The sequence below is a fragment of the Ruditapes philippinarum genome, unplaced genomic scaffold (assembly GCF_026571515.1).
Source record: "Ruditapes philippinarum isolate M1 unplaced genomic scaffold, ASM2657151v2 ctg4599_1_1_1_1, whole genome shotgun sequence".
Classification (NCBI taxonomy): Eukaryota; Metazoa; Mollusca; class Bivalvia; order Venerida; family Veneridae; genus Ruditapes; species Ruditapes philippinarum.
In genome coordinates, this window is record NW_026865769.1 from 44,099 (window position 1) to 71,685 (window position 27,587).

Sequence of the window (27,587 nt, forward strand, 5' to 3'; positions counted from 1 at the left end):
CTCATGTGCAGACTCAATCAAACCGAATCTGCAATTCTTATGTAATTTTCCGCCGCCTTTCCTTGATGATCTTGTTTATTATCAAAATTGACCAAGAAATAAAAAAAGTAAGTAGGGGGCGCCATGTTTTTTTCTTACTGAATTTCAGAGTGTGTTTTTTTTTACTTGGGGATCATATGCCGTTTTTCATGGTATGGCACTTACGAGTCACATTGAAGGTTCCATGATAATCGCCATATTAACACATCTGCGGATGTTTCAAAATTGTACCAGTTCATGTTGAATTTTGCTTAAGCCGGTGCTAGAGGGCGTGGACGATAACTTGCTCTTTCCATTACCATCCATGAGCAGGCTCAATCAAACCGGGCCTGCAACATTCTCAATTTTGTCGTTTTGAGCGTTCTTTATGGATTCTTATTTTCTTTATTTTACAAAAAGTAACATGATAAACTTTTTAACGAAAGTTAATTCAGTTTGATTTAATTCATTTTTATTTTTAGGCATTATATAGTTATATATCATAAATCGTATGAAGCACACTTTTATTTCAATCCAAAATTATCAAAATATATTACGAACTTAAAAAAAGTTTGGAGGGAACGCCGTGTTTTTCTTACCAATTCGAGAGTGTTATTTTCAGAGTAAAAAAACCTAAAAATTCCATACATCTATTTAATTCATTTTTATTTCCGAGGCACTCATAGAAAGCTTATGGAGTAATCTTTCATTTGATACCAATAATATTGGACTTTTTATAGAAATAAAAAAGTTAGAATGGACGCCGTGTTTTCCTTCACTTTATTGAGAAATAGGAGTGAGGCGACGGGTATTATACCTGTCCGTACATTTCCGTGATAGAAGATCGCAAATACTCAGAGAGAGGCGGGGCGTCATGCATGACTTAAAATCGTCTAACTTTGTTAATCTACTTTTGTTATTTTGAACATGTAACTGTGTAAACGTACTGTTGCAGTTCTACGACTGGAACACGTTTTATTAAATTATATTTTCTGCATTCGAGTTTTACATTTCATTTGTGTTTTTCAGGTACAGATATATATCTACAAGTGTGTAAACATGCTTATGTATTATATGCAATGGTAGATACGAACTTGTAAATGTGTTGTTGTTCTCCATGTTAGGTCAGTTGTTAAGATTTACATGTAAACGTGTTATTTAAAAGCGGGTGCCTTCAATTAAAAGATTGGATTAAGAGGCATATCATTTGCTGTGCACGAATGCAATAAAAAATGCTAGACATACATGTTCGCATTTTCAAAAGTAGTTTTCAAAAGGAACACATTACATGTCTGGAATTTTGGCAACGATCGCCCTCCATATAAATCAACTACAAATTGATACATCATTTTATTCTTGATCTAACAAATAAATTATTTTCAGCCCAAATTTTATTCATATGAAAAATTTAAAATAAATACTGTTTTTCTTTTCTTTTTTGTTCATTGGGTAAAAACGGTTATCTCTCTTGAATCATCAACTAAGGTTATAAAAAATGTTTTTAAAATCAAAAACGATTAAGAAAAAAAGTTGTTCGCGTTCAAATATGCGAATGTTAAAATATCACATTTTCTAATTAACAATATTCATATACATTATCAAATTGAGCGGGTTTTTATATTGGAATTCGGCTGTTGTCGAAGTATTCCGAATTTTATTATCTTTACGTAATGTGACTATGATAATGTAATTGTTCAAAAAGGCCACACAATCGCTACCAAGGCCACTGAATACAGCTGTGATAATGGTGGAATCATTACCAAGCGTGCTGTAAAACCTCAGCGCACCTCCCTCGCTTATTTTATATACGGCTGAACGGAACGCGAACCGGCCCGCGTTATTTCTACTCCGCCAGTATTATTATGTGGTATCATGTTGCAGACGGATCAAGTTTCCCCAGTCAATACGGAGTAGAGTGTTATTCGCCGATCTTCTAGTATTAGATGCGGAAAAGGCTCTATAGCAAAGCAGACGGTAGGCAAAAGTTTTTATTGTCTGAAAAAAAAGTTTTTAGTTAAGAAAAATAAATGGATAAAAGTGAGAATTCAGCGGATGGTGATGAGGTTACGAAGGAATCGGTCTCAATAAAACATGAACCGGAAGGAGATACTATTAAGGTTAGAGAAGTTTGTTTACATAAGTTTCATGAACTCCGTATACTTTAATTAGACCGGTCAACGTAAGAATATATACTTGTAGAATATATCTTTATTTGATACATATGATACATGTACATAATTAAAAGAATACGAACGTGATTTTTGTAACGTGAGTAGAAAGTTTTAGTTTATACTAACAATATTGTACCTATTATGTAAATTTTGATATTTTATTATACAATGTCTTTTGTTTACATATAATTTGCTGGTGTAAATACTTTTTTGTCATCAGATTATAGATATTTATAAAATATCTGGCCTGATATCGTAAACCATGTAAATTAAATTTGTATATTTGTATCGTTAGTGTACACAACTGTAGTGATATTTTTTTTATTGTAGAAGTATAATTTATTACCTACGCCTACTTATAAAAATCAAAATAAAAAATCACAAAGGCACAGAAATTGAATTTTAAAGTCATTCATAAATTTCTAACAAAACTTATTAATTTATGGATATACATATATCAGAATCTCTAAACATCACGAATCGGTGGGTACATAATGTTTTTAGAAGTAAAATATTTTTCATGTTAATTGTAAATAAATTAAAAAACCTTATATTATATAAGACGTCTGTAATGTAGTCATTATTTGTTTGATATCAAAATGCCAATGTACAGATATCATGTTTCGCATATCAAATTTCTAGATAGCAAACTTTAATGAATTTTAAATAACGCTCTATACAATTAAAAACGAAATAACAAGCTTGAATTTAACCCAAGATCACAATTTATTCATTATTTTCAATTTATAAGAATTTTATTCCAGACATGCACACTTTGAGCCACGCCATATGCCTAGCGTTTGACATTAAATATTGCAACCCGATTCCTTCTCAAATAATATTCTTTTGACGCATATCCCGCGCGCTATCACGTTACATTCGAGCGTTTTTTAGATTTCCATATTTTTATATCATAACTGATGAGAAAAGCTATCAAGCAAAATGGGTTCTTATTACGCACCAGTTAAGGTAACCGCGTATTGCAATGTTATACTAATATTCCATTTAAAACGATCTATCATTACCACAGATGAGCCGTTGGTATTAAGCTGCGGTTTCAATTTTCGAGTGCGTTTTACGTGCGAAAGGGGTGTAAAAAAGATGTTGAAAAAAGATACTGTTTGGTTCGGTTTTTATGCAACCATTTATAGATTGTATGAATTCGGCAAACACCGTCTCTTTCCGTATCTAGTATGTCGAGGTGATAAATATCTGTTCTTTTTCATTCAATATTAAGAAACACGAAGAGTGGCGAACTATACCGAATATTCATGATGGGTGTATAACCTTAAATCGTGTGTCGTATACAAGGATAAAGCATTGTTGTACCCTGAATTTATAAGCAGAATCTGAGACATGATATAACAATATTATATTATGTTGCAGGTGGAATGCTACAGTATCTATATATGTTGAAAAGTGAGAAAATTGATGTAATTTAAAGCCATTTGCATTTATCTTTAGGGGAGCTAACTGTGATATAGACGATTCATTTTAAACATGTTTATTGGATATATTCACATATTTATACAATACATTTTGGGATTGGGCAAAAAGCTATGAAACTTATGATTGATTTCAAGGTTGTAACCACATATTTATGAAAATATTCTTATGTACGCAAGACAGAATTATTTAATCTTTACATTGCTACATCATGAGTTACTTCCCTCAGCAGTGTATATCTACATAGTTGGTCAAAAATATTTGAGAGGTAAACATTTATTTATATGCCCCTTGTACCGTTTAATAATTTTGTCTAAGAAACTTTAATTTATTAGAGAACAACAAACTACAAGATTATGTTAATCTATAAGATGCAAACATAGAAAAATTCCGTCTTTACTTTAGCTCATGTTCCTCAAAGACCGGATATACCTTTATATAAAAACAACAAAAATATTATCAAAGGGAGTAAATTCATAAAACCATTTTTAAAGAACATTATCATAATACTTTTACCGAGCAAAAAAAGGAAACCCCGTTCACGTGATGTAAAATCTTTAAATCTCTATCTCGTATTTTCATGATGTATATGGGATGGGTGTAGTTCATGATAGGGTTTATTTTTGGAGGAAATCTGATATTTCCGTGAGTTTCTTAGAAGTTTCGTGCATGGTATAGATAATTAGTACCAGCATTTATCATGTACAACCAATTAATACCAGCTACCTATGCTTTAACCAATGAAATTTGATATTTCTTACACCGAGCAAAGTGTTAGCAACTCTAGCAGATGTTATAAGCACCCTGCTAGCATGGAATGCTGCTCCTGATATCTATCTTTTAAAAAAAAACGTAGATCAAACGTTGTCTTGCTGTTTTTGGTCTACTGTTTGCTATTAAAAATAAAAAGAAAATCATCAATAGCTAAATATATGGATGGCTTTATCTTAGTATTTCAGTAACAGCTAAATTGTTCAGCTATTTTAGATCAAGTCGTTTGGTATTATTTCATCTATTTCTACAATTTTATATGAAAATTGAGAACTCAGTTCTAAAATGCATGTATCTATTACTATTGGCAATTGAAGAAGCATCTTTTGCTTTTTTTTAAATTCCGAAATGACATTATCCTATATATTAATATTTCGGCCAAACTTTGAGAAAGTTAAATGTCATATAGTCCATTCCATATTCCCTCGTGATGCTGCACGGGAACTTTGAATTGTTATATTTGGTTCCTATAGTCTAGAACTGAAATAAATCATCGTCATGAAGGGGACCCAGTCTGTTATTAGAAATACGTAAAGGTTTACAAACAAATTTATTTAAAAATAACTTAAGCGTTTTTTTAAAGTTATTATTATTGAAATACAATGTATTGTTAACAAAAAATTGTATAATACACATATCCCATGTCCCGTATCTTGTATTCATCGTGTATCTGGTTGCGTTTTTCTTTAAGTAACATGGTTGGCGCCAGAAGACTTTACTATCACGTGATATCGTTGAATTAATACACATAAGACGGACATTCTATATGGTCAACATCGCTTCATTATCGATGTCAATATCTTTATTGTAACATAATAGCTCGGGTTTATCATTTGCACGAGTAACTTGATATGTTTACTTACTGACTAATGGAATGTAGGGTGACACCTCACGCAACATATGTTCCTCGTTTGAGGTCAAACATTGATATGATTGGCCGTATAAAAACAATGGGTGAAGCATTATACTAGATTTGTTTTACTTCCTTTCCTTTAACTTATTTAATCTTAAAATTTTAAAGTTGGTAAAGTATATCTACTCGTATATGACCTTGAATATCAACTAGTCTAAAAGAGTATTACATATAATAGGAATAAAAGTATAACAGATGAATTTAGGCCACAAACAACACGTCCAATAGTTGGAAATTTATCATTTTACTCAAATAAGTATAAAATAGATGCAACCAAAGAAACATTATTTTGTTTTAAAATGTAGTTGATTTTATGATCTAATGATGATAATAAAACAATTTAACGTTATAAAGATTTTCCGATCGTATGTCCGCACATGTGTTCGCGCGTTTGTCCGAATATTAAACTGTTCGAAAATGATATATGATCGAACTTTATTTGTAAATGCATGCCATGATCATGATTAGAATATTCTTGATGAAATTCACATGTCGCACGCGCGTATATCTTTAACAAAGGAAACACACCTGATTTTGGCAACCAGTTCACGAGCTATCTTCTTCCTACACACATCTGTTAGTTCTTTGGAGTAGGTAATTTTCATGTGAGATGCCGAAATAAACGTTCAGAAAGCGTGTAATGTTCGGTGTACCTGTGAAATATGATACTTGATTCTCTATATTCACATTCACGATTCTTCGCATACTTGATTCACATGGTTTATAGTATCACACAGGTAAAATCTTGGCGTCAGGTTTATTAACACACATATTCCCCCAGCGGTCGGTGCCATCCGACTCAAAATATCGGATGCAGTCTTTGATTGTATATAAACAATAAAATTCTTTGCCTCAAGTGCCAGCAACGTGTATCCGTTACCTGAACGCTTAATTACTTTTAAAAGAGGTTTTTAAAATAGTTCTCAAAGCATTATGTAGGTAAGAAGTATTTAATGTAATCTACTTTATCAGATATGAGCTGTAAGATGATAGCGATTTTCTTCGTGCAAAAATTAGATCAATAGATAATGGTGTTCTTAATCAAAGAACGACAACTGTTCTTGAAGTCTATAAAAAAAGAGTTATTGTTCTTCTGCCAAACAAAAAAATCGAGAAGGGTTTATTTGTGTTACGGGCTTGTATAGCAGCGGTTACTCCTTTATATGTTATTACTTATTTTCGTTTGAAATATGGAGATATAACAAAATCAAAATGTCGCCTCAATTTATAAAATATACATGTATGTGTTTATGCGTAAGAAACTGTTTTGTGCCAAATACTGTCAATGGTTTTTGTCAGTGTTAATCTAAAAATGTTTGTGCATTTTATATTACAACAAAATCTCATTAGTACAAGGAAATTTTATTTTCTGGGAGTTATAGAAAGTGACATTTACGTAAATTACTAAATTTATACATGTAAGTTATTAAATTTATTATGTAATTAAATTTATACATGTAAGTTATTAAATTTATACATGTTAACAACTAAATCTACACGTGTAATTTATTTCATTTATAAATTTGAATGACTAAGTGTATTCATGTGAATAATTAAATTTAAATGTAAATTACTTAATTTATAACCGCCTCCGTGGTCGAAGGGTTAGAAACGATGACTTCTTAGTTACCCAGTTACCTCTCTGGCGTGGGCTCGATCCCCGGGAGATGCTTTAGTAGTTTAGCGCGGAGGAAGGTAGTCTAGTACTGGTGTAACTCTCCATGAACGATGGTTAGGAAACTACCCGCCTATAAGACAGAAACACTGTTGGGAAAAGGCGTAAAATGAAAACAAACAAACATACAAACAAACAAACAAAACTTAATTTATACATGTGAATTACTTAAATTATACATATTCTTAGTTGAATGTGATATTAGTCGAATTCTTTTGACCAATGAGAAACTGGACGGCTTTCTTCCATAAATGAAGTAGTTTTCTTTAGTTTCTTGTTGACAGTGATATCCCAGTTTGTAAATAACGTGTTCACAATATGTAAACGCTGTAGTTTCCCATGAAACCGCGCCGGTTTTGTTATGTTGCTACCGAGTTATTCGATACCATGCTTTAAATTTTATAATAGTAATTATATAACTGGGGAATGATATAAATTCTGCATGACTCAGAGCTTGACTGTCATGATAGGTTTACTTAAAAGATACAAAACAACTGTGCTACTTCTTTTTCTGACAGAACCCTAGATCTTTGTCATATCACAATCCACTAATTACTAAGTGCGACTGAAATTTGAGTCCAGTAAATAAAGGCTACATGATGGATCGGACGACGCCACAATAAAATGTTTAAGAAATTTAATACTTAAAAAGACTGTATATCTATATATTTTACGTAAGAACTTAAGTGTTATTCCGGGTGGCTTAAAGTTTTGGAAACGAGTTTAAAGTTTATTTGTCGGAAAAATATATCCTTGAAGACACGGAGGGCTCTGGTATTGTTACATGCACGAGGAAATAAATATAGATTTAGAATTTTCGTCTAGGCGTGAAATACTAGAGGATGATCCTTCAAATAGAAATTTATTTTCGTATATTTACTTAATGGATATCTTACTTTACGTCAGCACCAAATAAGTAAAGTAAACAATGTTTGTGTAGAGTTCTCTTACATTAGTCCTTATATGGGCAAAAGTAAGAATAAAGATTTCGAGATTAGTTTATTTAACGACTCACGAATTCCCAGTTGAGAGTAATAAAAAAGACAGAAATGTCTAAATAAGTAAACCAATATCTATTTTAAGACTTACTCTTGTGACAAAAAAGTGTCAGTTTTAAGCAGAAAAAAAAAATCAATTATTCGTTATGAAATTAGTTGTTTTTTATATATTGGGAAAGACAGAGACGCAATTAAAAATGCAAGCCGACATTTAACGTATATACGAAACTGGATATAAATCAGAAGTTGGTTCTTGTAACACCTTCAATATTGTATTTCTTGAAGAACATGAGATGCGTCATCTGATATTACGAATTATAATAAAATTTCTTCAGGGGGAAATATGATGATAATGGGAGATACAAATGACTTTTGCCCATGCTGTAATATATAAATATATGTATATAAATCTAGATATATTTATGTATATATATGGGTAAAACTTACATGTGCAGATATAAAATAAAATAATTGGGAGAATTATCGAAATTGACTAGCATCTATTTCCATTCCTTCAAAAGTAATTATTAATCAAGGAGAAAAGACTATTCTTTTTTTTTCGGACTGATTTCCATAATTTTTGTTCTATTATACAAAATATGGTCCAAGTTTTCTCACGAACTAACATGAAATAGATTTACTTTGATATAACTATATATAACTACTTTTAACTATATATAACCATATACATAACTATTAATAACTATATATAACTATTTATAACTGAATATATTAACTACATGTAACTACATTGTATACTAAGTACTACATTATTACTTGTTTTATACGGACATATAAGATGTGTAGATAAGATGTATGTATTGTATAATAGTGAGAAATCTAGTATGACGTTACGGACGTCATGTCATCACGTAACGTTTAAATAGACGTTAAAATAATAATTATGAAATAAAACATTATCTGTAAAACGGTCACCATACAAGTATTTAAATCACATGTATTTGATAAGATCGGATTTATCTCTACATCCGGAGCGAGCCTCTCTACTGAGAGCCGCCCGCTGGCCTCATAACTCAATAATGTTTTGTTTCTATTTATAGAACAGGCCTCCTCGATGCTATATATTTTTCCTTATCTCTTTCTCAAGTCTCAAGTTTTTCATTGGTTAGCAAATATTATATGTTAGTTTCCTACCAATCAAATACTGTAGATCTATGTTTGAGCTAAGAAAATGTCTTTATTATCTCACACCCTGGATACAGTTGTAATAATCTAATTATAGCAAGAAAGTCATTCTCATATCCGGAAAGCTTATGTACATTTAATTATGATATAATGTATGCATTCATTTGGATGTAGAAAATTTTGTCTGAGAACGAAACAAGAAGAAAACCCACAATAAGACTAAACAAAAAATGAAAATTGATACCCACTATCTCACTGTAAAGAACCTTTGAACATAGCTTGACGTCTATGAATCTGTCTGTCTGATTGTTCGTCTATCTGCTGCAGACGACATAACTAGGCCTCGTTTTGGTTTCAAATTATTACCGCCATGAAATTTGAATCCTGAACATCGGTGTACTGTGGACGCTTGATTGACAGCTATTTCCAGTCGTTTTTGTAGTTACAGATCATGTATCAAAGTTTTTACACGCATTATGTTGCTTACGCCTTTAATTTGAAACTGAGACATTTCAAAGTATAACAATCTAATTTCAAATGAAATTGTACACCTGCTACTTTCAACTGACAAGGGTCCTGTAAAATTTGCAGCAGTCGACACATCTGCGGATGCCTAATTACTAGGTAGTTGCCCGGATTATCATTTTCAACTGAAACTGACGGCATTGTCTAGGTCAAAGCCCTGGATGCACAAAATTATGCATCTTTTTAGGGTCATAAGAATGAGAATTAAATGATATAAAATTTCACTGATCAGCGGAGTGGAAGTGTCACATTCAACTACATTTCAAGGGACGTTCAAAAAGTAAACAAAAGCTCTGTATTGTGTATGAAAATCTTCTTTAATAACGATATTCGATTTATTTCCTATTTCTATAGTCTAATTTCAACAGTGAAAGGAAAGTTGATATGACGTGTAATAAAAAATTATGATTTTGTGTCTGCGTATTTTCGGGAACTTCTGGATCCCATATCGTATTTGTTATTGAGTGTTATTTTAATTGTTACGAGAAAGCGTCCACTTCAAGTGATTAGATATTCCAAGTATATACATGTATTAAAATCTTCAAGTTTCGTTGGTAATGGTCAGTATATGTCATGTCCAGTGTTCACCATAATAATAAGTTTAATAATAATAGTATAAGATTAAAGTTGGCTTCAACCCTCATATTCTCTTTATAGCAAATTCAGTTCAAATTGAGAAATCTCGAGTGATTGATATTAGTTGTCAATATCATTTGACATTCAGCTTTTGCAAAACCACAATCGCTGACCTATTATACATTTAACCCGATAGTTGTCAGCTTTTGCACACAGACGCTGGGGGGTCAGATCCTGCCCCCAACGTGATACGCCCCTGTAAACACTCTACCAAAACTATTTTAATATTTTAACACGAATAGGACATCTATTACAACGGTAAAAATGGTTTTCAAACAATTTTTACATATATGAAAAAATACCGTATACCCCGAAGCGTCTGTGCTTTTGCACACAGTATAGAGTCCGACCCTATGCTGTTAGCATATTTTGATTTCATATTAAAATACTTTTAAATTGTGATCGACTGAACTAAATTCAAGGGAGGACAACTCAATTACAAAAATTTAGCGAAAAAGGTAAAACGTGCATAATGAAGAAACCAATTTGTTATTTGAAATCTGATCAGATTTCCCACTATATTTGTAAAACACGAGCGTTTTCAAAATCAACATTTTCAACATTTTATTTCATTACATTCAAAAGCCCTACAAAAAACTACATACATACATACATACGTACATACATACATACATACATACATACATACATACATACATACATACATACATACATACATACATACATGCATACATACATACATACATACATACATACATACATACATACATACATACATACATACATACATACATACATACATACATACATACATACATACATACATACATACATACATACATACATACATACATACATACATACATACATACATACATACATACATACATACATACATACATACATACATACATACATACATACATACATACATACATACATACATACATACATACATACATACATACATACATACATACATACATACATACATACATACATACATACATACATACATACATACATACATACATACATACATACATACATCCATACATACATACATACATACATACATACATACATACATACATACATACATACATACATACATACATACATACATACATACATACATACATACATACATACATACATACATACATACATACATACATACATACATACATACATACATACATACATACATACATACATACATACATACATACATACATACATACATACATACATACATACATACATACATACATACATACATACATACATACATACATACATACATACATACATACATACATACATACATACATACATACATACATACATACATACATACATACATACATACATACATACATACATACATACATACGTACATACATACATACATACATACATTCACTTGTAAGTATGCAAATAAAGTATATCCAAAATTCTTGAGTAGAAAACAGAACTTTTGTTTTATATGTCCAAAAAAATCAGAATCGTGAAAAACGTGCAATGTAAAAAAAGTTCGGCATAGTAAGAAAAGTAAGATGGAGTGAGTTAACATAGGTTTTTGTTTGTATCCCTATCATTATATTCTTACGTATTTCTTTAAAACAAGTTTACACTAATTCTGTAATCTGTTGGGGTTTATTTTTGTTTTGTTTTTTTACATGTTGTTGTTTTTCCTCTTCTTTTATTGTCGTCATTTATAAAACGCCGATCTGGAGATTTCTATTTTTCATATTCCTCGAAGAAAATTTAAGGGCAAGAAACCATCTATAAACATGTCAATGTATTCATGACGCAGCTGATATACATGTACAAAGTGCAAATCTAAAATAACACGTGGACGTGGTGTTTTGTTTCATTATATAATCGCATCAAGAAAAGAACTTTTCTGAGATTCCTAATAATGCTTTTTCAGACGATTAAAAGCTAAAAGCGTCAAGCAAAATCTAATTCCTTATTTGTGTGCAGCCATTCAAATATAGAATATTGACGTAATATTTAAAGAATTTAATCTTGGCAAACCTATCCCGAAAGTATCTGTTACTCTGAACTTGACACCTGACATGTAACTGTATTTTATTTAGGGGTGAATAACCCGAATATTTGATATGACTTGTTAAAGTATCGGCGTTAATTAGTCCCAGCTGTATGATACATTAAACTAACGGTAAAAACAACTGAATATATATATTATTTTTGTATAAATTTGGAATAAATATAAGTAAATTTTATACTAATAACACTCTGCTGGTCATCTTAGGTGGCCTTCCACACGAGTTGATCTGTATTTATTTAGCTTATTTGTACTGTCGTGTTTTTAGCCTGGCTTTAAAAATAAAAATAAAAATATGTAATAATTAAAGAGTTAATGTATACTATACATACGTTTTGCTAATTATGTCTTGTTATCGTATACCAAAAAAGGGAAGTTTTGATCTCTGAATGATTTGCTTGTAGAAATTATCGGTTTTAATATAAATCTATGTAAATTGTTTAAATAAGAGGATTTAATGCCCCATATATTATATATACTATACTATTTACTTGAAACGTTAGACTGTGTTGGGTCGTAGATAATAAAAAGAAGCTTATATTAACAAAATACTGCTGAATTAAAAAATGTTATCTTAAGTAAATCTGGCAGAAATAATGCATTACATAAGAAGATGGTTACATATCAAATTTGGGTGTCGTTTTAATTTAACACGGAAGAACTGAGAAATGATGGGTATGATAGATTTAACTATTTTTACCTCTTCACTGTATGGTACATGGTTTGTCAAATATTCTAATCTATTTTAATTAAGCGTACAGCTATCCATATTATGCAAATTACATTTTAATATCAGATTTATCTTGTTATAACATTGCATTATGGAACTTTAAATAGTGCTCTTGATTGAGCATCTTCCCTTTAAATGACATTGAACTTTGATCTGTTCTTGTCTTGGATCGTTTAAATTTTGGTAATTATTTGAATCTGAAAAGATATGAATGGACTGGCAACAGGTTTCCATATCAAAAACTAAAACAACTTTTAGTCATTAATCTTTAGGGTGTTTTATATTCTAATAAGGATATGGGGATTATTTGTTCATTAAACCCACAAAAGTGTCGAGTATCTAATTAAATACAGCGGGATGTGTGATTACGATTTTTTGTGCTATCTAATGTAACCATATATCTGTTTTTTTAATTTTCAAATACATATCATATGCAATGAAAGCCCTGAAAAACGTATGCTGTTAGGCTCTCATTTACTCTCCCCTTAAATTATGCAAACAAACTCATATCGGTTTTCTTATCCAATTAAAATTACCATGCACATTCAAGACGTATAGCGTTACATTACAAATGTAATCCGACCCCCGAGAAAAATTTGCCTATTAATGCTGTTCCTTTGTGGAGCCCAACACCTGTCAAAACTTAAATACTATATTCACAGAGCCTCATTACACCCGTAGAATTATGTTACTTATTCGATATCGCAAAAGTGACAAAAACGGTTTTAAATTTTCAACAAGTCTTTTCACTCATAATTATCGAGAGAAAAAAAAGGTTAAGACTGCAATAGGGCAGGGTCCAATATTATCTGCCAAATTTTTTCTAAAAGTAGACTATTAAAGAAAGAATTTAGAGTTTTATAAAGATTTAACCGTATTTTTTGTCCACTATATTATAGATCGTCTTTCATAGCTTACCTTGAGGTAATAAACCATGATGACCTGAACTGAAACAAGAGAAAGGTTTACTTGGTCTATCATATAACGATGTGGCACGCAACTTTCTTATTTAAAAACGGTTTTAAAAGCCCGTCGTATAGCTGAGGGTCTTACATAAATAGGTGTAGCTTAAAACTGGTACGGATTAAGTTGTTTAAGAAAGGTAGGCAATTATTTTCTATTTAGATGTTTTTAAGGGGGAATTCTTTTCTCAGAAATTTGATATTCATATTTTTAATAACAAAATATTTTTTTGTGTAAATTGACAAGAATTCACGGAAAAATGAGACAATGTGAGCGTATGCCAAAGCTAAAATATCCGACTGAAAATGTAGCTTATAATATTTTGAACGGATATCTGAAGATATACAAGATTTGTTTGTTTTATGCTTAGGATATAAGGTTGTTTAAATTCACTTTTTTTTATAAAAAAGTAGTTCCAATGTTGTCATCTGCACGTGGTGGAATTGATAATTGTTTTAAGTTTGACAATTAAAATATGAAACATTATCTAACATGTGCTATCTTTAAGTCTCGTTATCGGGCTTTCTCGCCGATTATTTTAAATACAAATGTACGTAATGTACTTTTACATATTTACATAGTTGCGTACTGTTTTATAGATTTACTAAGTAGATAAAATATACACTTTCACTGCAAGGTTATGCAACACTTTCTTAAATAGTTAGTTATTATAAAACTAAAACTTCATGTGATTTAACTCTGACAGTTTTACTCATAATCATTGATACGATTGCATAGAACATGTGTGTATTGCTTTATATCTAAAATCCTAATTTACATGTCTAAATAACAAAGATTGTGATAGCGTTATGTATGTATAAGTTCACAAACTAATTCTTTAAGGCTCAAAGTCATAAGTATGCTAGCTTGTATGTCAGCTAAAGAAGTAGAAACAACAAATGAAACATGACAGAAGCCCAGTAAGCAGTAAGGAATATCGTAACTCAGTCCTCCACCCCATGTTCTACCCCTACCCCATTGAAATTTCTTATTAGTATTCAAAGATGTTTATTTTTCTCTATTCTATTAGACATCGCATATATATCTTAAAAAATGCACGACATAAGAATCTGATTGTTTTCAGCATTAGGAAGTGGAAACATTTACATACATTGTCAATTGTTACTATTGTAACTATATTAGTCGGGTTGGTCGTGCCATGATATACTGATGCACTAAGATAAACATTGTTTTTTTCTTCCTTAGTGTTTAGTCTGATTGTCTTTACCTTTGATGTCAGCGTAGTACATACTGGTATCTATTACAATTGATACATTTTATGTCTATCAGTGATATACCCCGTCTATACCATGAATAACGAGTTATTCTCCAGTATGTAACATGAACCCGTCGAGTAAGCGGCTATTTGATTACCGATGTCTAACCAACGCAACAACACAACTTACTTTGGTTCCCTTCAATTTTGATATCAAGTTATATCAAGTTATAAAACAATTTGGATAGATATCAAACTACAACGAGGAGAGTATGACACTAAATATACTATTTATGATATCATGTAACGCAAATCTATACCTCGAATTAAAAGGGTCCAATGATAACAATTATATACCTCGTTCTGAATTAACATCGGTGTCAGATTTTAATTTGATATGACTATTGAAATTTTAGACACATGAGAAATTCCCAAAATGTCTGAGAGCATAATTTTAAAAAGTTTATAAAGGTTTTTCATAGTCTTTTTTTTTTAAAATGACCACTTGTCCAGAAGACTTTCTCTCTCCATATACCAAGAACGTATTCAACATTCCATCGCATTGTCTAAGATGTACACATAATTTTAATAGCGGAATCAAAAATCACGGTTTTCACTCATGGGGAATAGCGGGGACTTTGACTTTAAGATTTTCAAACTCTTTTAAAGAGGAATATCAGAAGGTATGCATCCCCGCTAAATGCCATGTCACTCCAAGTTGTGACGTATATTTAGCTATTTTTAGCACAGGAAACAGAGCAGTCAGTTCGTTCCCCGGCCTTTTTCAACTTACGATATTATTGAAGATTATTTAATTACTATGCATTTACGATTTCTTAAGAATGTATGTAGGTGTATTATTACATTATTTACACAAAAAGATAACAAGTGCAGTTTTTGTCTTTTGATGACATACGGGTAACCTTAAACTTTAAGCAGACGACTTTAATAGAAAACAATTGTTAAATACCATGTAACTTATAACATACATGGTACTCATTACCTTTCATTTAGGACGTCGGGTTCCCGTGGGTGTTTTGTTCACAGTTGGTTTATATTCATATACAAGACACCTCCGTCTCCATGTTTGTTTCTTTTTTTAAAAAAAGAAATGGTTTCGTACTTAAAAAAAGAAAGAAAAGAAAGAAGACAAGAAAGAAGGAAAAAAAAGAGAGAAAGAAAGAAAGAAAGTAAGTAAGAAAGAAAGAAAGAAAGAAAGAAAGAAAGAAAGAAAGAAAAAAAGAAAGAAAGAAAGAAAGAAAGAGAAAAAGAAAGAAAGAAAACCAGCATATCCGAAACCCTACAAACACAATATTCTCAAAAGAGAACACGACGGTGACAGTGTATGGTTGACAGTGAAAAAGGGTCTCTTTGCTTAGCTACAACCCTCACATATTAAAAGTGTGCACAGAATTGAATTTTTGTAAATTAATTATATGAAACTTATATAAACTGAACAGGTGCTAATTGGCTTACTAGGTGTATTAACTATTAGAATTTTGTTCATTAAACTGCAGGGAAATAAATCTATTTAAGATATTTGACGTGTAGAATTTCAGATAATAAGTGAAAAAAGAAGATATTTTCTCATTTTTACATTTTTCCAAAGAGAAAGGTCACACTTGCTGTTTACGATTATTATAAACGAGAACATGTGTTTGGTTAACAAATATACAATAACAGTGATATTTGAGAGGACGTCAATTTAGAATGGAGACCCTGTAATAAAACATTCGTAATGGAAATATTATATTTATTGCTTATTATATTTAACATAATACAGACATGAAAAATATATTGTTATATGGCAAGCGGTAATGCTGAAATTGGATGCTTAAATTGCCCAAAACATAATTAATCACGAAGCAAACATTTTCGTCTATTCGATACCATGTATTAGAGCCAAGCGTTTCAGACGCTACAAAAATACGGAATCAATGCTTAATTCACGCACGGTTCTCATATTCCGTAGCCCGGATCGTATTTCCGATCATTTCCGTGAATGTCCGACTTTAAGCTGGAGATATTGATTTGGACGTGAAATAAGATGGAATATTATAACTTGAATAAACATTCAAGAGATCGTGTTCGCATTAAAACGTCATCTAGGAATCACGTATGTCTGGTCACTCTAATGCTGTTTCATATCATATGTTAACTTCATCTATCAAAATATAGCTGTCAAAGAAAATATAAAATTTCTTATATGTATAAAATAGCAGAAACATAAATAATTCATAAATATATTCTGGAACATTTGTGATATGTATGACAGACATAGGGTGAAAAAATGATGGTTTCATGTAAAAAAAAGTATCCTGGTTAATATATACATTGGCAACGTTCTTGTGCTGTTATATTATTTCAAATAAAATTTACGAGTTTTTTATGATTAAGAATTGAATGAATTTTGAAATTATATGAACTTAAAATAGGTGTATACTGATTTTAAACAATGTTAAGGTTTTTTTATGTTTTCTATGTCGAAAATCGATTCTGGTATCGATTATCGATTATTAATCGATTATGAATATTTGCAATGCACTTGTCCAGCTTAGAATATTGAACAGTGTATTAAAAAATGATACATCAAACATTTTCTTTTAGAGGCTATTAATAATATGAATCCAAAATTGTGATGATTTATTTTATCAAGTAATTTACCAAATAGTGAATTTCGATTAAAAAGAGTGGCAACAAATTGCGGCTTATTTGTCTTAATATAGCAATGTACCTTGTTAAGAGTGACAGGAGCTTTTTGCCAGTCTTTTAATGTTGAGTGTCCAGCGAAAATGAGATACTGCTATAAATTTTAAAATTTAAGTAAGACAGGCTACATAATGAATACCAGCACAGACAACTTAAGACACTTTACTGTGTAGGTTACACTCACCGGTCAGGTATAGAAAATGAACTCACGGAACCTTGCCGATGGTCCCAATGTTTTTACCATAATATATTAGCCCATTTAATTTGACGTTACATATTAACGACGAGTGTTTTATTTTGAACAGGATGTCCATTAATATTTGTCCGATATTTATCTATTTTAACTATATTGGTCAAGTTTTGAATTGGTGCATTGTCTGATATAGCGCTCAAAAATGTTGGTTTCAATTTCTCGTTATGTCCGACTTTAGTTCCACGACTATTGATTAAAGTAAGAGCCACAATTAATCTTTATAACTTGAGAGTAAATCTTCTTCATAAACGTCATGTTACAGATGAGAAAGTTGGTCATGATTTGTTTTGTTTTAATAGAGTTTTCCAAAATGACTGACAAATATATGTCTAAACTGACAAAGATAGATATTTACTGACAAAAATAAAGATAAGTATAAACTGACAAAGAAAGGTCAAAGATGATAAAAAAATAGGTAAACATTGAATAATGTGTAAAAATACAACAAAGCAACATATCTGTTTCATTTTTCTATGAGTATTTCTATATAATGCTATAGAAGCTTGTGTTGTGATTTTATTCTTTGATCGGTGATTCTGCATTTGAAATTGACCAATGGGAGTATTGCTTTCTATGGCACTGCGCAATACATAAAGTTTATTTAATTTTCCAGAAACGAGCAATCTTCAAAGCAAATTGTTAAAGAATATTCAAATTTCTGTATTGTTTATTTTCAGAATTATGCTGAGCATACTATGAATGAACTATTGGGGCTATTTGGCTACGATGATAAAGTAAATAGTACCGACACAGAAAATCTAAACCTCGAGAATTACACGGAAAACAACGACAGCGATTCGCCGACGTCAGAGACAAGTAGTGACGTCAAAAATAAGAAAAGACGTCCCTCTGATAGACTGAAGTCAAGTCTTAGGCGCAGTGAGTATTTACTACATTTGACTTTATTTGCTACTTAATATCAAGGACTGCTTTAAAAACTTAAATTTTTATAAAATTTGTATATGTGGTGGTGACGTATAATGACACTGATAAGGTCAAGGTCCTTCTTTCCAGACTTAATAATAGAGAAATGTTTCAGGAACCGATAGGGAGCCAGATCGGTATGTTCCTCACACGGTAGTATCCTATGACCCAAGTGGGATTCAAACCTGCGGTGAGGGAGGCGGTTTGAAGTCAAATACTTCAACCATTTAGCCAAAGAGCCTTTAGGTCTAATCACAGCCAATTAAGATATTTGCCAGACTTTCTGTTTCAAGTAAATTCAATTAACTCGATATAATCAATCAATTGTCATTATAGAGCAACATAGCTTCACACAATGGTCGGATATTTACACACACTGGTTCCATAGTATTAAATTGATAAATTATTCCATAATGTTTAATTGATAAATTTGATATTAATTAAGATTATAATAATTTCATAAAACAATAGATGATTAAAACTGTGGATAACAGTGTTGAAAGTAATACCTCTATTCTAAATAAAATATTGATAATAAGAATATTTGTTTTCTCGAAATGCACTGATTTGTTCTCGCTTTTATGACGTCTTTAGTATTGCAATATTTCTGCCTGTTTCATTTTATCTAATAGTCATAATAATCAATCTAACGCTCTTTTTTTCATCATGATAAGGCGAATGATTTTTTTCTCCGCACTCTAGTTTTTTCTCTTATGATATGCTTTATAATTGCCTAATATTCAAAGGGGAAGTATTTCTGTAACTTATAAGCCTTGATGGTGCCTACATGTTGGTATATTAGCCACATGTGTGTGTGGCAAACTAGAAAACCAAGAACATCTCTATCGATAAAATGTCTGCGAATTACAGGAAAAGTGTGTTACTCGATCCGCAAAGTTTGGTGCATTCAGCTGTTTTTGTGCAACCCTATAGTCGGCCGCCATCTTGTTTTCCCGACAACGTCTCTCCATAATAGGCTATACGATAGTTAAACGAGAGAAAAGATGGCTCCAGTTTCGAATCGGACCCCTCGGGTAGAATTTCACGATAATGAAGGATATATCAAACTGATTGTCGGCTATGATTAATGTTTGATGTTATACGTTACAGCTACAGGCCTCTCTGGAAACTGTAATACAAACTCTCGTATTATCTTTAACAGCCATAGAAAAAGTCTGTTTTCTGACTAGAGGGATAGAATAATGGCAGAAAAACAATGAAAGATTTGAGAAAAAAAAATCTAAACAAATATTTTGGCTTAAGAGTTCAATTTCCGCATATTCGTTAAGTAATATAGAGATCTTGAAAATTTTAATGCAAAAGATTTTACATTTGTCTGTAATTGTATGCTTTTAAATTGAGTAAAATAAATATGAATATTATTCCACATTTTTTTAAATAATTTGTCCATGCTATTTTAAAGAATGTGATGCCCTTACATCCGGAAACACTTGCACTAGTTCATCAATAAAACTTAAATCTATTCTACATCGTCGGATATCCAAGCCCGAAATATCAAGATGCCATGTTACCCGACGATGTCTGGTCGTTCAGGTATATTGTTTGGAAATATCTTCAAAAACTCTTGAAAAACCTAAGGTTTTTGACGTCTTATAAAGTGAGATAATTTTAAAAGAAAAAAGTTGATAATCAATTATTATTAGTAATTCAGTTATGACTGTGAAATACCCAGATATGAATGTAAATATCATTTACCCGTTGACAATACTGATTCTGAATCTTTGTCACACCCTAAAAAATCTTTCCGAATCGAGCAAGAAGAAATACACCCCGATTTGTGACGTATAGAGCTACAATTTGCTACTCTCTGCAGGGTGTGATAATGCTTATGTAACAACGAATTTCATGTTCTATACATATTATCATGCTTAATAAACCTTTTTTACGAAAGCCTAATAGTATCAAATGAAATAAAAAATAAAAATGCAAAGGCGTTATAACGCGAATAAAGGCATTATTACGCGAATCAAAAGGCGTAAGAACGCGAATAAAGGCGTAGCAACGCGAATCAAAAGGCGTAATAACGCGAATAAAGGCGTAGCAACGCGAATAAAGGCGTTATAACGCGAATAAAAAGGCGTAATAACGCGAATAAAGGCGTTATTACGCGAATCAAAAGGCGTAATAACGCGAATAAAGGCGTAATAACGCAAATCAAAAGGCGTAGTAACGCGAATAAAGGCGTAGTAACGCGAACAAAAGGCGTAATAACGCAAATTAAAACACATTATAATGCCAATTTAATACCATATTTATACTAATCAAATTCGCGAGAAAGGAAGACCAATATTCATCTGAATTTATTGCTCAAGATATAAACTCGTATACAATAATACAATATACATTTACAATAACTTTCATTCCATTTGCACAGTAATTATGCAAACTATTTGTCATAAACTAATAAAGACTCTTTAATATTTGCCAATATAAGATGACTTGGTGACTTATAGGTTATAAAGTATTACCTCCTGCAAATAACAATCCTCCTACGAAGTTTGATATTGTGGGCAAATGGAAACTTAAGCTATGCTCCCGAAACCAAAATTGCTTACGGACGGACGGACAGACAGACGGACGGACGCACGTACGGACGCCAGGGGTATAACGTAATATGCCCGAAATTCTTTCGGCATATAATAAAACGTACATCTAGATCAATTCATTTAAATCAACTTGTTCTTCCTTCCATACATTAATAGGCCACTTGTTTGGAATTTATATGGTATTAAATAAGCGTTATAAACGCCTTTTGTTTGCGTTATTACGCCTTTTTTGGTTCGCGTTATTACGCCTTTTGATTCGCGTTATAACGCATTTATTCGCGTTAGTACGCCTTTTGATTCGCGTAATTACGCCTATTGTTTCGCGTTATTACGCGAATAAAGGCGTTATTACGCTTTTCAATTCGCGTTATTACGCCTTTTGGTTCGCGTTACTACGCCTTTATTCGCGTTATAACGCCTTTGTTTCGCGTTATAACGCCTTTATTCGCGTTGCTACGCCTTTTTTCGCGTAATTACGCCTTTTGATTCGCGTTATTACGCCTTTTGATTCGCGTTATAACGCCTTTATTCGCGTTGCTACGCCTTTTTTCGCATAATTACGCCTTTTGATTCGCGTTATTACGCCTTTTTATTACATGCTTTTCGGTGGTTTATAGAAATATATCAGTGATATAAAACTGGTAATTTCACTGTTTGAAACAGTGAAATTACCACTTTGATAATTTCACTGTTTTGAATTTAAGCCCCTCACGTTGTTTCAGTGAAATACCAGCGTACACAGTACTGGGTACCAACTCAATGACGTGACGTCGTAAATGACGTCACGTTGTATTATTATTTGGCGCGCTTTTCATTCAATATTAGGTTTAATGTCTTTTTTAAACGTTTCTTTGCATATAATAAAAAGAAAATTTGTTTAGTTTAGTGTAAGATCGAAATATATTTCACCTTGTGAACACCAAAAGTTAATATTTCACTCGTGGCTGCGCCACTCGTGAAATATACCTTTTGGTGCTCACTCGGTGAAATATATTCCGATCTTACACTGAACTAAACAAATATCCTCTATTGATTCGCGTAACTACGCCTTTGTTTCGCGTTATAACGCCTTTATTCGCGTTGCTACGCCTTTTTTCGCGTAATTACGCCTTTTGATTCGCGTTATTACGCCTTTTGATTCGCGTTATAACGCCTTTATTCGCGTTGCTACGCCTTTTTTCGCATAATTACGCCTTTTGATTCGCGTTATTACGCCTTTTTATTACATGCTTTTCGGTGGTTTATAGAAATATATCAGTGATATAAAACTGGTAATTTCACTGTTTGAAACAGTGAAATTACCACTTTGATAATTTCACTGTTTTGAATTTAAGCCCCTCACGTTGTTTCAGTGAAATACCAGCGTACACAGTACTGGGTACCAACTCAATGACGTGACGTCGTAAATGACGTCACGTTGTATTATTATTTGGCGCGCTTTTCATTCAATATTAGGTTTAATGTCTTTTTTAAACGTTTCTTTGCATATAATAAAAAGAAAATTTGTTTAGTTTAGTGTAAGATCGAAATATATTTCACCTTGTGAACACCAAAAGTTAATATTTCACTCGTGGCTGCGCCACTCGTGAAATATACCTTTTGGTGCTCACTCGGTGAAATATATTCCGATCTTACACTGAACTAAACAAATATCCTCTATTGATTCGCGTTACTACGCCTTTGTTTCGCGTTATAACGCCTTTATTCGCGTTGCTACGCCTTTTTTCGCGTAATTACGCCTTTTGATTCGCGTAATTACGCCTTTTGATTCGCGTTACTACGCCTTTATTCGCGTTATAACGCCTTTGCATTTTTATTTCATTTGACACTATTAGGCTTTCGTACTTTTTTATTTGACAATACTTTTACTATTTATTATGTTGGAAATTAGCAATCTTCACATGCATAAAGGGAGACAATGCTGTTTTCAAAGTAGTTGTAAAACATAACAATTTAACTCCCTTTGGTTGAAAGATACTATGTTACAATCATTCTTAAGTTTCGACTTATGATAATGTACAGAGATATTTGAATTGTTTTCTAAAACCCCTCTTCAAAAAAAATCACTTTTCGACTGCAGTTGTGTAAAAACTATTAAAAGACTATTATATTCTTTGTATTGACAAAAAGCTGACATTACGCATAAGGGAATTCCTGAAATTATTATTACAAGGAACATGACATTGTGTAGCACAATTAAAATTGTATCTGTGCGAGGACCATCGTTGTTAATGATTTTAAATTTTTGGTCTTGGAACCCGATTTTCCCTTGTATTAATTCAAACTCAGATCACAGGCATCGGAATGGTCATAGACTCCCACAGAATATACAATGACCAATGAAAAACATGAGATTTGAGATAGAACTCTGAAAAAAGTTTTATAACCTTGAGGCCAGAACAAAGGGGGGCCAGATATTTCTTACTTCATATATAAGACAAGGCATCAAATCCGATACAGGAAAAAAAACAAATCATGACAGGCCGCACCTGCTGTACAGTATTTAGCATATCCCTTTCAATGGTATAAAACATACGGGAATAGTTTATAATTATCAAGTTATATCTGAATTTTGATATCATAAGTGGATATCAACTCGAGCACGTACAGTAACTGTACACGTCCCTGATACCGAATACATTTAATTTTCATTATCGAGTTTTCTAAAATATGACGATGAAGATATCAGTTTCGCCACATGCACGTTTTATAGACGCAATTTTATGAAACGGATCAATCCCTTGTTCTAATAACAGAAAGAAAAAAGAAAATATATGTTCGCAGTAGTTTTCTGTTATCTCATTCAAAGGACCATCTTTAATCATTAAAATGTTTATACATTATTAAATTACGTTCTCTGCTTAAAAAAGTGAAAAGGGTTCATGTGTGTGATAACACCTGCAGATTTTGATATTAAGGAAAACCGCAATAAGAATACATTTTTTTTTATTTCGGCTATAATAATATCATACAAGTTTACGTTCTCATTGGCTATTAGTCGACAGCAATTTTATGTATTCCCTTACTACCTACAACCGTTTTTCGTAGGTCTGTTATCATTTTGTTTTTAATTTTTATCAATAATATGGTTAAAACAACAACAACAACAACAACACCACCAAAAGTCCCATTAAAAGCACATGTACTTGTAAAGCTTTGTCTGACGACATGTCGAATTGACCAGTGGTTTTATTTCTCACAAATTTTGCCCATCATCTCAAAAGTGTTTAAATATGAGTTAAGTCTCTGCGGCAAGAATTTTATAAATCTACCAGAACCAGTTAAATATATTGCCTCCTTGTGGGTAAATTTTGTTGACATCAAATCATCATCAATTGATATCTGCTTTATAGTTTAGCCTATAAAAATTGTTTTATTTTCCAGAGTTACTGCCCCTGGACGAAAACGCTTTAGCACAGCAGCATATGAACCTGGTCACAGCACTTAAAAGACGAGAACTCGAAGGTGAGTTCCTGCATACATTTTTACTCAACTAGTAGTGTGTTGTATTAATACACTGCAACAGAAGATAGCTTTATTTTAAATATCTTGTGTCATATTTACTACTTTTGGCATTATTTAGCAAATAAATACCTACAATAATTATATAATTAAAATCAAACACTTTTTCTTCCATAATGGACCTTAGAGATACATAAATAATTTTAAAAAGAAAAACAGAAAGAAAACAAAAATTGGAACCCACACCCCTCAATTTCAATGCAGTTAGCCTTTTTGAATGCTCTTCAAAGTGGAGCTAATATATTAATAATGGTCTACCTTAAATTATAAACGATTTTAGTATAACAACTATTGTCTTGGCACTGACATTGCCAGTGTAGCGTCCATAGGTTTGTATTTTCTTACATGTAATAATTCCATATTTATTTACTAGTCGCAATCCGAAGGTTTTTTCAATACTATCAGGCTTCGTGTTGTCACGGCAAATTTATAGTTTGTCAGATTGTCATTTGACAATTTTCTTTAGAATTATAACTTAATTGGTGTTCTTGTGTGTTGTTTTTGTTTATATTACAGGATTGAATTATGTCTAATAAGAAATAGCTTCTGTCTACATTATAAAATTGTAAAGTAGGCCAAATATATCAATTTTTTTTTTAGTCTGTTATGGTGATACACAAAACTAGATCTTTGTGAATTTTGCAGACGTAATCAAAAGTAGTTGTGCATGTAAGAAATATGATAAAGCATTGTAAGATGATATAATATATAAGTGAAATTACTTTTTAAATAATGAAGGATTGGCTTTGTGTGGCATCTCAAAAATTGAACCACTTTCGAAGACATTTAAGGCATAATTCTTAGTGATATTTTGTCCAATTTTAAATTGATCACATAGAATATATTTTGCCGCATATGGCAACTTTGTTTCTTGTCAGCCAAAATAAATTACATCCACTAAGTCCGTATACGTCATACGTGGTTGATAATACATGTAACGAGTATAAAAAGAGCCATGTTTAAGAAACAAGGATCGTATTGAGCTGATACAAGTATCAGTTCCTTTCTCTGTTTTTCTTCAGTCATTTTTTTCTGATGAAGGCTCTATGATCTCTATGATATTTGAGAAGTCTTGAAAGGACGATTCATGTTTCGTTTTGTCGTAAAATTACTCTTTGTGCAAATTTAATTGCAACTTCATTCTACAGTCAATGTGATTCTTATAGAAAAGACATGGTGATTGGATGCAGTTAACAGATTACTAGTATTACGTCTTAGGTCAAAAAGATATATTCATTGATGTCTTTATTGATATTTTTATTAAAGCTCAAATTTGTTTTTTTTTATTGTTTTCAGAAGCTGCGGCATCGGAAGATACTGAATCCCGTTCTGAAAACGAATCTAGTCAGGAGTGCGCTTGGTGCCGGAAACCAGGAAATAAACAAATCTCATTGGATACGACGGCTGGTTCTAAAGTTTTCTGTAGCGAGGTTTGCTTTACGCAATGTAGGCGGGCCTCTTTCAAAAAGAGCAAGACATGTGATTGGTGTAAACACGTAAGGCATACAGTGAACTACGTGGAATTTCAGGACGGAGAAACACAGTTACAATTTTGTAGTGAAAAGTGTTTGAATCAGTATAAAATGAGTATATTTTGTAAGGAGACACAAGAACATTTACAGAAAATGAGCAAAAATGGAGAGGAATCATCTAGCGACAAGGACGGAGAAAGAGAAATACTTATAACCCCTGAGTTATGGATGCGTAGTGAGCATGCGCGACGAGCAGCAGAAGCGCGTGAATCTGCGCGTGAGCGCGAGCGTCAAGAGCGACGTGAAGATAGAGAAAATAGTAAAAAAACATTTGCAATAAGTGCAGAAAAACTGCCGTCGCAGAAACTAAACAATAAAACCGACAGTTCCGGAAAAATGCGAATTTCTCTACTTGATCATATAAAGAGTGAAGCTAAACATAGACGCAGCCTGTCAGAAAGGGAACAGGATAGAACCAGTCCTGTGCGGTCTGAACCTCAGGTAACATCACCTTCCCCGCAGAGCGAAACAACCTTCCCAGCACATATGCTTCACCCATCGGTAGCAATGGCCCCGTGGCTGCATCAGGCACATTTAATGGGTGCATTTCCGCCAGGCATTTTACCTTATGGCCATCCCGCCCTTAGCGGGGGTTTTATCCCCGCCCCCTAAACCCGGGAAAAGTGGTTCTGAAACCGAGATAAGGAAAATCGGAGCAGGAAAAAAAACAATGAAAAAAAGAACACATTTAAGGCGTGCAATTGGGATTTTTAAATCCACCTTCTGAGTCACCCGCATGAGTCGAGAAACCCAATTTAAAGAACCAGAAGAGCATTTTATTTCCGGGATTTCCGGCATTTTGAAAGGGACAAAAGGGGTCTCTGCTGCTGCAGACCA

At 32.2% G+C, this 27,587-nt stretch overlaps 1 protein-coding gene across 1 annotated transcript; it reads left to right on the plus strand.

Annotated features, from left to right (window-relative positions):
• Positions 1-1,795: 1,795 nt before the first annotated feature.
• Positions 1,796-27,322, plus strand: LOC132730239 (sine oculis-binding protein homolog; the record flags this gene model as incomplete). Its single annotated transcript, XM_060716118.1, is given in 4 exon segments — positions 1,796-2,135; positions 18,883-19,084; positions 25,081-25,161; positions 26,515-27,322. Coding segments are annotated over 4 exon segments (1,181 nt in total), but the record flags the coding sequence as incomplete, so codon positions are not given.
• Between the last annotated feature and the right edge of the window lie 265 nt (positions 27,323-27,587).